Source organism: Coregonus lavaretus (genome assembly GCF_964263955.1).
Source record: "Coregonus lavaretus genome assembly, chromosome: 14".
NCBI lineage: Eukaryota > Metazoa > Chordata > Actinopteri > Salmoniformes > Salmonidae > Coregonus > Coregonus lavaretus.
Genome location: NC_140001.1, coordinates 18,161,794 through 18,175,114, shown reverse-complemented (window position 1 = coordinate 18,175,114; position 13,321 = coordinate 18,161,794). Strand labels below are relative to the sequence as shown.

General features: G+C 39.1%; 1 protein-coding gene across 1 annotated transcript; it reads left to right on the top strand.

Moving 5' to 3' along the window:
- Window positions 1-925: 925 nt before the first annotated feature.
- LOC311140901 (LIM/homeobox protein Lhx6-like) lies at window positions 926-5,520 on the top strand (the record flags this gene model as incomplete). Its single annotated transcript, XM_084176174.1, has 8 exons — window positions 926-1,003; window positions 2,258-2,440; window positions 2,814-2,935; window positions 3,925-4,145; window positions 4,445-4,545; window positions 4,764-4,859; window positions 5,025-5,205; window positions 5,438-5,520. 8 exons carry the CDS (start codon window positions 926-928, stop codon window positions 5,518-5,520), a joined length of 1,065 nt encoding a protein of 354 aa, XP_084032300.1.
- Window positions 5,521-13,321: the final 7,801 nt, after the last annotated feature.

Sequence of the window (13,321 nt, the reverse complement as noted above, 5' to 3'; positions counted from 1 at the left end):
CAACATTGATTCAATCAGTTTGTGCCCAGTGGGATGGGCTTGTCAGTAACACAATGGGATTGTCAGTAACATCGTACACATTGTACCTGCGGCACTCCAGGAACAGGGTTGCCTACCGCTGCTTTAAAGGTTTCAGTATCTCGAGGATGATCAAGAATGTATCCATTCAGCTGATTCAAACCTCAAAACATCACAAGCACTGCAGAAAATGTGAATGTTTAGCGTTCTACTTTTTTCTAAACCAAAAGTGTTCTATTTTACATAATGGTAGGCCTATGTATTTAATTGTAAGTATCATATTTATGCATGGTCTCACATTTACTGTAGCACTTTGAAGCATCCTTGTATACCACTGGCAAACGAGATTATAGATAGGCCTATTTTCATAATCTGCTGCACGCAACAACAATTTAAAAAACATCTGAATTCTGTTATTTATGCCCCACCCCAATCCTATTCCTCTCAAGGCAGTCGGGAGTAACTTCCATTTTGAAGAGGTGGAAAGGGCGAGTGCCTGAAGAACCAGTGATTGTCCGTCATCCCCTCAAGAGCTTTCTTGAATGGACACGGGTCGTTGAATTTCCTGAGCGCGCGGGATATCCTTCCCAACTCAGCGCATGCCGATACATCGCAGGCCACCGCTCACTCGATTTGGACTAATTTGCTGCTGGCTGCAGCTTCAACAACATATAGCGCAAAGGACTGTATCTTGGAAATAAACACCAACAGGGAGTGGCAGTAAAGCTAACTGTCATGGACAATTCAACCTAATTTTATGTATGTCCGTGTCAGGGTAAACGCTTTTTTGCTGTTTCAATTTTAATTTTCATGTGTAAAATCATAATTCTCTACTAAACCCATCCCGGGACACTACTTGGATACCGCCTGCCTCTCACTTAGACTACAGTGTTAACCGGTCCCCTGCATGTACTGGAACAATGAAGTTCCATCTCCACTCCCGGAGGAGAATAAAGTATTGTTGGACAATGTTTTCGTTAAGCAGGTATGACATGACATCTAATCATTTGAGTATTTGCAGTATAGGCTATCGACTCACTGCAAGTGAAGACTTAGGCTAATTGCTTGGCTGCGCTGGTCTTTGAATAGCCCAGCTGATTGCCTTTTTGTTTTCCACGCTCCAGCCTATGTTTAATGATAATTATAAACATATTTCACAATTGTGCTAGCCTAATTTTGTTTAAATGAAGGACAAAATAGATTCTGAATTCCACCCAAACCCAGATTTTGGCACTCTTTGAATACCGTTTTAATCACCAAGAGAGGCTCAAGTGGCCTATCATAAGCGAAGCTGAGACAATCACGCTCCTTTATGTTTCAAGATCAGCTGCAACTTATGTAGGCTACATTGTCTACTATGAATAGTGCGATGTTCAATTGAGGCTCTTCACATCCTAGTCTTGTGTAGAGAAATTCGATTTTCGATTACGGCTATTAAAATTAAAATATACAATTATTCTGGTGGCGCGATGCCTTCTCTGATTGACAGTTGAAATTGACACTGGCTGCCTCTTATCCCGAGCATTTGAAGCCATCACTAATTGCAGGTAGTCCATCTTTTCAGTGCTTTCGATTGCATGGGAACTATATGCGATTAGGGAGGTAGTTTACGGGTTGTGCTTAAAGGAAAACGATAAATCCTAATTATAATTGCTTCAGCAAATGTAGCTTTTGTTGCCAGCATTTAAATGCAGTAGAAAGTGTTATTCATTGTTTTGGACTGGATATAGCTTGCAGTATGGGCTGGTAGGGATGCGTAATGCGCAGAGCAGAACAGGGCACAGAGCAGACTTCAGGCACAGCTCCAGGTTTCATCTGCACGGCTGTTTCTCCACAAACAGAATAGCTTGATAATGGTGAGTTATTCCGACTTAAGACATTCATTATGTTATCTAATCAAAATAGAAACTTCGACATAGTGTAAACTGATAATCGGAGACTTGGCCGAACTTGGACTACCTTTTTTTCATTTCCAAACCCCATGTTCATAGTTTACTTTTGTGACATGCCTTTTAAGTTTTGTTTTCAGTAGCAGGATGTTGTAGTAAGCCCATTTCATTGGAAATGTTTGTTGCATTTAGGCTACTGCATACAATGCTTGTTTTCTTGTATCCTGTGAGGGTTTGTCATGCACTGTGTCATGTTTCCTGTAATTCATACAAGTCGAGAGGCCTTGTAGCATACCTTGCATCCCGGGCGATATAAGATTATGACAAGAAAAATCTATCCCAAACCTCAGTCTCACTCGGACGGGGAGTCTTATGCGGATGTAAAAGAAGAGGCTCCTCTCCTGCCCAGTCCTCTGGTAACACCGTCTATGTGCTTGCATCCGACCCTGGCCTCCCCGACGCCGGTTCCGTCCACCGGGAAAAACCAGTGTGCCAGCTGCGGCACAGAGATCCAAGACAGATACCTACTGAAAGTGAGCATTATAAAGCCTTTTGTTACACCGCTCAAATCAAGCATCATTTAAAATTGAATTTCAAACCTATTTCTTCCTCACATATTGCATGCATATTTGCATAATCTTTCACATTACTTCTACTTTATAGAATAAGTACGCCGAAAAAAACATTATTATTGTTATTCTTGTTATTCTTGTTATTATTATTATTATTATTATTATTATTATTATTATTATTATTATTATTATTATTATTACTATTACTATTATTATTACTATTATTATTACTATTATTATTACTATTATTATTATTATATTATTGTTGTTGTTGTTATTATTGTTATTATTATTATCATCATTATCATCATGAGTGTTTTTTTTATCATTGCAGGTGAACAATTTGAATTGGCACGTGGGATGTCTGGAATGTTCAGTATGCAGAGTATCATTACGTCAGCACAATAGCTGCTACATCAAAAACAAAGAAATATTTTGCAAATTGGATTATTTCAGGTAGGGTAAGTTTTGCTATATGTTTTCCTTAGAATGTATGTTCTATGTTTGGCGCGAGGGTGAATGTTCATAAACAATTGATTACTTATCACGTCATATTGAACCTATCCTATTTCTATTCTCTTCCGTTATTATACTTATTACTAAAAATACATTGTTGCAAGGCGAGTGCTTCATTATATCTTCGGGCAAGTAAACAGGATTGGACTGTTCTTTTCGTTGTAACTTCTAAATCACATAAATACAACTACACGCATTATGTTTTTGTTTTTTTTAAGCAACGAATGCAGACATGTTAACGAGGCTATTTGAATAAAAACATAGCCCATTTATAACATATCATATTTATGCACACTTCTACGACCGATAAAAAAAGGTCAAGTTATTTTTCTCTTATTTATTTTACATTTACATTTTAGTCTTTTTAGCAGAGGCTCTTATCCAGAGCGACTTACAGTTAGTGAGTGCATACATTTTCATACTGTATATATTTTAATTATTGTCTTTAGTGATAATGTGGTGGATATCATCAACATTTTTACTCTCAATCATGATTCTTACAACTTTGAGATCACTAAATTTAGGTTATTCGTTTTCGTTGTTCTTCATTTATCAATGTATCATTCCCTCCTCTGACCGGGGCCAATGCTAAAACATTATGTAATTTATCAAGGGCTATTTTTCTCACTCACTCTATATTTGAAGCATGTCAAGTAAACGCTATTGTTATATTATTATCATTATTCTATAATTATAATTATATTATCATATGGTGCTGGTTATTGTTTTAATTAACAGAAGGTTAAATAATTTTTACTAAAGTGAAATTAGTTTGGAAAACTGTAAGCAATGCTGTCTGTAATCTTTTACAATAAAATAACTTATTTCTATTCCTGGCCTGCACAACATTTCAGTTGACTACAAGTTTATTTTCATTAGCAGTGAAAGACTACTAACAATGCCCCCTGCTCTTCTCTGTCTCACCACAGTAGGTTTGGCACCAAGTGTGGCCAGTGCAGGCGCCAGGTGTATGCCAGTGACTGGGTGCGGCGGGCGCGGGGCAGTGTGTACCACCTGGCCTGCTTCGCCTGCTACTCCTGTAAGAGGCAGCTGTCCACGGGGGAGGAGTTTGGTCTGGTGGAGGGCAGGGTGCTATGTCGAGCCCACTACGACACCATGGTGGAGAACCTCCAGAGAGCGGCTGAAAACGGTACGTGGTCAGACTTGTGTCTCAGACAATGTCAGGGAGTAGGGAACCCAAATATGATTTAAGGGAAGGGTGCTGATTTCTAATACATTTTGTGTGGGATGCATGCAGCCTCAGAATTTAATCAAGTAATTAGCCATGTATGGGATTTAACAGTTAGGAGTAAACGGTATTGGGGGAGAATTCAGACATAATTGGGGTCATACATTTCTTACTCTTAGGAATGTATGCGTTGCTATCCAGTACTTGCAAACAATATAACACTGTGTGGTGTTTTTTTCCACACTGTTCCTGTGACTTAGGGACGGGTCTCACTTTGGAGGGAGCCTTCCCCTCTGATCAGGATGGCCAACCCAAACCAGCCAAGAGAGCACGTACTTCCTTCAGCGCTGAGCAACTACAGGTACCGTCTGTGTGTGTTTACGTGTGTGAGTGTGTCTGTGAAAGTATGCACAGTATTTGTGTGTGACAGAACAAAAAAGACAGGATGAATGTTAGTTTTAGTATTGCTTTCTACATCATTCAGATGAATGTGATTGGCTGACTGAATTCGCTATATTCAGTGAATATTCAGCTGAATATGAAGCTTCATGACTGAGTTTGCTAGGTATGTGTTCCCAGGTGATGCAGTCTCAGTTTAACCAAGACAACAACCCTGATGCCCAGACTCTACAGAAGCTGTCAGACATGACAGGACTGAGCAGACGGGTCATACAAGTATGTATGACAATATCGAACTAGTGGGTGTAAAGTTGTTACACATTTCGGAAAAAAAGTATGATGTAATAAGATAATATGATATCATAAAATCATTCATCTATACCAAATCACTTGTTGCATACATCATTCAACGATCTTTAGTAACGTTCCATTTTCATATAGGTTTGGTTTCAAAACTGCAGAGCAAGACATAAAAAGCACCCTCCACCCCAGCACAACGGTCACCTCCAGGGCGCCCCCCATCCCCACTCCAGAATGCCCCCCTCACTGTCAGACGACCTCTACTCCCCCTTCAGCAGTCCTGAAAGACCACACCTACTGGCTCTGCATGGATACATTGACAGTGAGTAGTTTTTTCCATATCGATGGACAACACATGCATGTACATTTACGTGACTTTGGCTCTGACATAATTCTTTATTTTTTTTTTATTCTACCAATGGAGATTATCGACGACAGGATTCTGACTACAGTGTATTTAAATTCACATCACATCACCTATAGTTGTTGTGGGATGTATTTAGTCTAATTGAGTTTAATATATTTTTTCTCTTTCTGTTGCTTTCTGTGCACAGGTCATCCCTTCTCGATGCTGTCTGCCCCTAACCACCTCACCCACCCAGGCATGGCCTTACCACAGTTACCCATCAGCCGCTAACTAACACCCCTGAGACCACCACCTCCCCCACAAGCCTTATCTCTCACAGAACTTTTCATCCCGCAACATTGAGAACATTTCAACATTTGCCTCTCCCATTTGACTATACATGAGGACTGCTGCGGTTTCTTCCGCCTCCATGGTCTGCAGAGTTGGAGATATCACATTGTCAAATGGACGGACAGTTTTATAATGGCAGCTAGACTTTAGATCATCTGTGGAAAAACATCCCAGTCCAATATAAATATGGTAATCATCAGGACCAGATTAGACCACCCATCCATTGACAGGGAATACACTGAAACTCCAGGACCAGGATTAGGAACAGGAAGACTAATCTAACAGGAAATCTCCTTTCATTCATTGTGGATTATGATTTTTCATCATCTTATTCATCAACTGGTAGTACTAAAGGTATTTAATGTTTCAATTCCCATCGTTTTAAATATGACATTTTTTCTGTCACTCTGTCTGCTTGTTTTCCTGTATAAAACCCTCCCATGCATGGGCTATTATTTATGTGTAAGGTGACGATGAATACTCTTCTGATCTTGTGTGTTGAGAGAGAGTGTTGAGTGTTGTTATTAACTTGTTTTGGTTGTAAAATGGAAAGCTTATGTGCCCCTTTATTTATTAAAAAATATACTTCACCAAGAAGCACTTTTAAAAATGTTTTCAAATGAAATAAATCATTTATTGTAAATTGTACATATTTTACTGATTTAATAAAATGTGCCTGAAAGACTATTGGAAAAAAAATCTGTTGAGAAATAGAACATTTGGTTTTACATGGACACAACAGGAGACATGAAGGATTCAAGTCCTATAATCGTGTGTAATAGAGAACATGCTGTGCAGAAGATAAAATACACACAGTTTAACTAATTATTTTACTAACGCACACACATACGCACGCACACACACACATACACACACACACACACTTTTATTTATTGCTAAATACTGCACAATTTAAACACTTTGCTCTCCAAATATAAATAATGTACAGTAAATTGTTGAGTTCCTTCCTGTATTTATACTTATGCTACATTTTTATTCTATTTAATTACATTAGCTTAATTTTTATTTTGTATTATTTCTTATTGTTTTCGCATTGTAAAGAAGGAACCTGCTAGTAAGCATTTGATTGGACTGTGTACACCATGTGCATCCTGTGCATATGACAAATAAACTTGAATACACACACACACACTCCCCCCTCATTCAACAATAGCAAATCCATTAGGTCACCCAGTAAAGGCCAAGTACCCTTTATAACCTGTATTTAACAGCAATATTCATAGGTATGTAATGATCAAGATACAGTTTGAGGGTCCCCAATTCACTCCCTATGTGTGTAATGGCTGCAACAATCAATCCGATGGCAAGACCATTTAAAAGTGTTTAACTCTTTGGATAGTATTGATCTAGCACTCCATTTCATTCCATAAAGCCTTTTTACTGTGATAATCTGAAGTTGTTGTATTGATTGGCAGCACTCAAGCTGCTGTTGTGGCAAGGAACAGAATAATGAACTCTGAGGAAAATATAGTCCTGACCGTTTCCTTTGTTAGGGACCCCAGTCAGTTATCTGTTTTTAATACGAACTAAGCCTGAATTAATTCCCACCTTCATTTGCATGCTCTCTTCAAGTAGGTTGACGGTCCGTTTTCCAGGATCTTTGAATTTGATAAAATGAGAGACAAATCCAGCTCAATGTACCTTGCATAAAAACAGTACAACACTTCAACATGTTATACCGCCTGTCATTCTTTGCCTTGTAAAACTAAAGTGAAACACTGATTATACATAGCAGTAATTCAATGAACAAACTTATTCATACTCATATTGCATACAGTGTTTTCAGCTCACATAATAAAAATTATTGTGAAAACAGTACATTAAATTAAACAGGTCTTGTCATAAGCAGTGAAAGTGAGAGAAGAACAATACTCCGGCAGACAGCATACACGCACGTATGCCACATACTGTGGAACAAATGGAAACCACAATCGTTCCTAGCTTGTGACATTCGTTGGTGTTTTACCATGCTAAAATAGCACCAACAGACATCTGTTTGGAGCTCACATATCTGGCATCCCAGTCAGAACCTTTCTCTGTCAGAGGGAATTCACTTGAAATCAAAGAATCTTGTTGTTGACATTCAATAGAGGGAAATGTGTTTTGAATTTGATGCATGACAACACCAGAAAAGTATGTTTGACAAAGAAGAGGATTTACTGTAAGCTAGTCTGTTGTTTGAGAATCTCAAGGATTCAAAAAATGTAGGTGTGTTGGTAAAGGCCAAATAGAACCATTTGAAATGAAGATACCGCCAGCCTCACCAGCCCTCTATTATCACCGTTCCCCGCAGGCACAGGTCTGGGATCAGCGTAACCTTAATCGAACCTCAACCATTAGGGAGGGGAGAATGCAATGCTGACCTTAGAGGAGTGTCTAGGGGCAACGTCAACCTATAACCTCATCCATGCTCAGCGGGACCACTGTTCACCACAAGGGGGCATACATCCAATAACCACATCATCCCAAGCCATAGACCAATGGTGCTCTTGGGAGTAGTAGTTGTGTTGCGCGTTGACACTGATTTAAGGTCCATTTTTCATTTTCCCTTCTAATGGTTAAGGTAAGGATTGAGAGGGTAAGCCGATCCGAGATCTGTGCTTATGGGCAACTTCTACCCAGAACATGTCCTTGCTGCATTAGGAGACAGATAGTCTCTACCAGGCTTTCACCTTAGCGAGGCCTGGAAGCCAAGGCTAGGAGACAGAGAATGTTAGATACATGACTACATGATCCTTGACCCAGTGACACAGAAACCAGAGCTACAGTAAAAAGAGGGGTATATGCTGTAGATACAAGCAGCAACAGTGGCTTCCCTTGTGCTGTGATTTGACCATTGAAGATTTCATTAGAGATGGGTATGCTTTGACTGAGCCAGGTGTGGATCAGGCAGAGATGTGAAACCCACCCAACATGAGTGGAGCAACGGAGAGGACCCTACCTGACACATCGAAACAAGAACAAGGAGGAGGAAACGGAATCTCAAGATATGGCCGATTACAGAGAGAGATGGAAAAGAACAACAGTCAGGTACAACAGCTTTGAATTTAACATGAAGTTTACATTCATTCTAATTACTCTAATTACATTTGTAATTACAATGTAATAACGTATATTTTTTATTAAAACAAGTCATTATGAACGGTCTCTACAGTATACTCAAAGTCACTTTTTGGATTATTCCTTTACAATCAAACCAATTGTGAAATAGAAAACAATTCTGAATTCCTTGAGGTGACTGGTATTGCAAGACACCACCAATAACCAGTGCTATCAGCTATATGTATCTGATTTGCCTTTCTTGTGCCTTTCTTGTGCCTTTCTAGATCTAATCTGTGAAAGGACCTTTTTATTTTGTGTTGTACAAAGAACTGCCTGATGATTATCAGTCAGGCATATTCTGGGCTACAGTCAAACTAAATGAGATATAAATGCAAATTAGATTTTTTTAGTCAAATCAAAATCTCTAACACAGCATCCAATACCCATTGAAAGCATGAAGCAGACAGAATAGAGGATTTAGAGCCATGTTTCTCCATGCACAAGCATCTCTGGTAGTTAGAACTGTCTCATTTTGTCATAATGTCATGCGTCTGCCCTGTGATTGGCAGGTTTAAGTGCTTACAGATGAAATGGGGCCCCATGCTAATGAATAGGCCTCTGATTGCAGGATTCCTCTTCCGGGATTACAGCGTAGCTCCACTGATGAGCAATTACATCTACAGTACCTCTCGTCTCTGCTGCATATTCACATCATCACATCACTGTTCATGCTACTCACCATCATACTGATCAGCAGCACTTACCAACTCTCGCTGCAGACAACAAAAGTCTGTGTGGGTGGGTGTTAGTTCCTCTACCTCCTATTTTTCCTCTTTCTTTTCCTAAAGTAAAGTTTATTTTTGAAGTTTCATTTTCATTTTCTGACTGTTTTTTTGTACGTGCACCTTTTTTTCTGTTCAGAGAAACGCTCATCCATACAATGTATCACAATGATGTACAGAGAATAGCCTATGACAAAAACGTTCATAATGGTCACAAGGACTTAGACTATCTAACATAGATAATGATGATGACATACTGTAAGTTAGAAAAAAAGGCAAGCTCTAAAAGCATAGTGTTCTAGGAATGCCTCAACTCTTTTCAGAGTATTCACATCGGATATCAAGAATAAGAGTCATGCAATATTTTTTGTTGGAACACTATAGTTGTACTTTAACCTCATATTTAAAGTATTTCTGGAATGCAGGGTTATTCATCAGCTGTTTTGGCCTCAAAGTGAGAAACACCTCACTTTGAGGCCAAGAGCATGCCGTTTATGAACAGCATTACAGTCATTTACAGTACATGTGTATTTTTGTTAAATATGGGAAGGAGAAATGTGAAGATCTTCAAAAATCGAGACAGTACACAAAGTAGTTTCTGAATGCTAGAACATGAATACCGTAGTATAATGAGCTCAGATTCTTACAGTAGCACACAGTACAACTAGGCCTACACTAAGAACCACACAGATGTGCATTTAACATGAGGAGTAGCCTACCACTGAGGAAAACTGAGGAAATAGCTAACACAAATGATTCACTTTGACAACGCTCAAAGCCAACCTCCCACTTTGCAAAAATAAATGTGAAACGTCAGCGTGAGTCAAAAATGTGTTTATTTATCAGGATGACAACAACTGTTAAAACTGTACAGCAGTACTTCAGTTTGATTAATGATTGGCTACACTCACTACCCTGGAAGACTAGGGTATAGACTGTTTCCAATCAGCCTTTAAGCTTACTGAATACACCCCTGCCCTCTTAGACAGAGAATGAGAAATCAGTGTCTATATTCTTAACCCAGTTTAATTACATATGTTTAGGCCTACAAATTACTTGATTTCTATATTGCACTAAATTGCTGAATTAAAATGCATCTACACTGAGTATACAAAACATTAAGAACACCTACTCTTTCCATGACAGACTGACCAGGTGAATCAAATCATATCAAATTGTATTTGCCACATGCGCTGAATACAACAGGTGTAGACCTTACAGTGAAATGCTTACTTACAAGCCCTTAACCAACAATGCAGTTTTAAAGAAAATAAAGTAAAAAATGGATAAGTAAAAAATAACAAATAACAAATAATTAAAGAGCAGCAGTAAAATAAAATAACAGTAGGGAGGCTATATACAGGGGGTACCGGTACAGAGTCAATTTGGGCACCGATTGGTCGAGGTAATTGAGGTAATATGTACATGTGGGTAGAGTTAAAGTGACTATGCATAAATAATAAACAGATTAGCAGCAGCGTAAAAGAGGGGGGTGGGGTGGGGTGGGGGGGCAATGCAAATAGTCCAGGTAGCCATGATTAGCTGTTCAGGAGTCTTATGGCTTGGGGGTAGAAGCTGTTAAGAAGCCTGTTAAGAATCCAGGTGAAAGCTATGATCCCTTATTGATGTCACTTGTTAAATCCACTTCAATCAGTGTCGATGAAGGGGAGGAGACAGGTTAATAAAGAAGGATTTTTAAGCCTTGAGACAATTGAAACATGGATTGTGTATGCGTGCCATTCAGAGGGTGAATGGACAAGACAAAATATTTGTGCCTTTGAACGGGGTATGGTAGTAGGTGCCGGGGGGGGGGGGAACTCAATATTAAGAAGGTTTTCCTAGTGTTTGACATACTCAGTGAATATCAATTTAAGTCTGTTTTGATATTTCAGAAAAGGAATGTAGTTGCCCATAAATGCAATAGCTCCTTCTTACCACTGAGAGGCACTGAGTGCCAAAGGCAGCTCCTATCAACATTTCATATTGGGGATGTCAACAGGTATGTCTCCACTCTCCACACAGTGTTTAGGGATGTACTATTTATGATCTTCCAGACTACAGCTGTAAGAATTATACCAGTAACCTTAAAATCTTAATTATCCCAACAAGTTCTTTATTTATTGCTAATGACTTTGGATTTCCTCATGTGGTCAGGGTCCTTGTATGTCAATATGAATGAGGTCAATTTTAGTATCTGATGGAGGTGATGATGTTTCCCCCATGGAACCATTTAAAACTGATTCTTCCCCAGTTTGACTCAAAAAGAACCTCTCTTTCATTGTTTAATGTTGATGTTTGCAACGCCAGGGTTGTGGGTTTGATTCCCACGGGGGGGGGGGCAGTATAAAAAAAATATATATATATTAAAAAAATAAAATAATAATGTATTCACTAACTGTAAGTCGCTCTGGATAAGAGCGTCTGCTAAATGACTAAAATGCAAATGTAATGTTGTTCAATCTGACAGTGTTTAGATATCAACGATGAGGACTGCACGAAGGCACAGATAGACATTACTGAAACCTACACTTGCAATGCAAAGGTATGGCTGTGTTTTTAGGCCATGGGTAGCATTTCTCAGGGGTTTTTCCTTTCTTCCCCTTCTCATTCTCCCTCCATTGTCCCAGCTTCCTCCCTTCCTCCCTTCCTCCCTGCTCTCCCCAGCCCCTCGGCCCTCAGCCCATCCTCAGATGGAACAGTTGTATCCAGTTACCCTGTATTGTGCTGCAGCTAAATGGGATCCCTGTCCAGTGTGAGTGTGAGAGAGTGTGTATGTGTGTGCGTGTGCATGTGTGCATGCGTGTGTGCTGGCCTAGCTAAACTCTCCATTGTATCTAATCAGGTCAGACAGGACAGTGCCTTTAAAGAGGATGCTGTTACTGTACTGAGGTTGGAAGCATGACAGGCAGTGCTGCTGATCCGGTGTGAACACCACACTGTAGAAACTGTCTGTGTGACTCCTCAGTTTGCCCTAGCATAATTAGTATATCACTGATGTGCTAGTATTGATTTTTTTGTATAATCTTTGTCTAATTAATATACATCTATTGTATTATATATTTGTATCATTGCGATTATGGGATTTTTTGTTAGCCTCCATTTTTGTCAATTGGTGAAGGAGCTGAGAACTAAGAGATAAGGGATTTTACAATATTTAATGATGAGATAAGTTCTCTATCATGACAAGACTTTATATTTTGTACCAACTCTAGGGTGTCACATTGCACTCTACTAGTGGATCCTTTTGATTGGATACATCCATGATGGCTCCGCCCAATCCACAGATATTCTGAGCAAGTCCCTCGCCCCCTTCAGTGACACAGCCCAGCTCACCTGAGGATTCTCATATAGCCAAAACAGTCACCTGTACCATCAGGGTCAGATCCCATCACACTTTCAGGACCAACTTCAGCACACATACACATGTAAGTACTTTTTTCTTTGAAGTTCTTCTTTATTTTCCAAAAGTTTGTAAATAGATAATGATTATGTATGTTGAATTGATTACTGTTATGTGACCTGAAATTGAAAGTTAACAGGCTTTCTAGTGTTTGGTAAGCAAGTTTTTCTTTGCATTTTCTTTGTTAAAACACAGTGTAGGTCTGAAGCAGTGACATCTAGATGCAAAACTAATTTGTCTTGTGCAAAGAGATGGAGACTTAATTAAGCTTCATGGATATTGGATAATTGGATGATTTTGGATGATTTCAAACATACTGTATTGTTCACTAAAGCAATATTGACTGAGAGTTTATTGTACACCATGAACACTGACATGAGCAAAGGCTATTGTTTAATGTACACAATCAGATCCGAATATTATGAGTTTAGGTCTGAGCTCTGTGTGCTTTATGTTTCTATAATGATACAACACTGCATTTACACAGTGGTGTAAA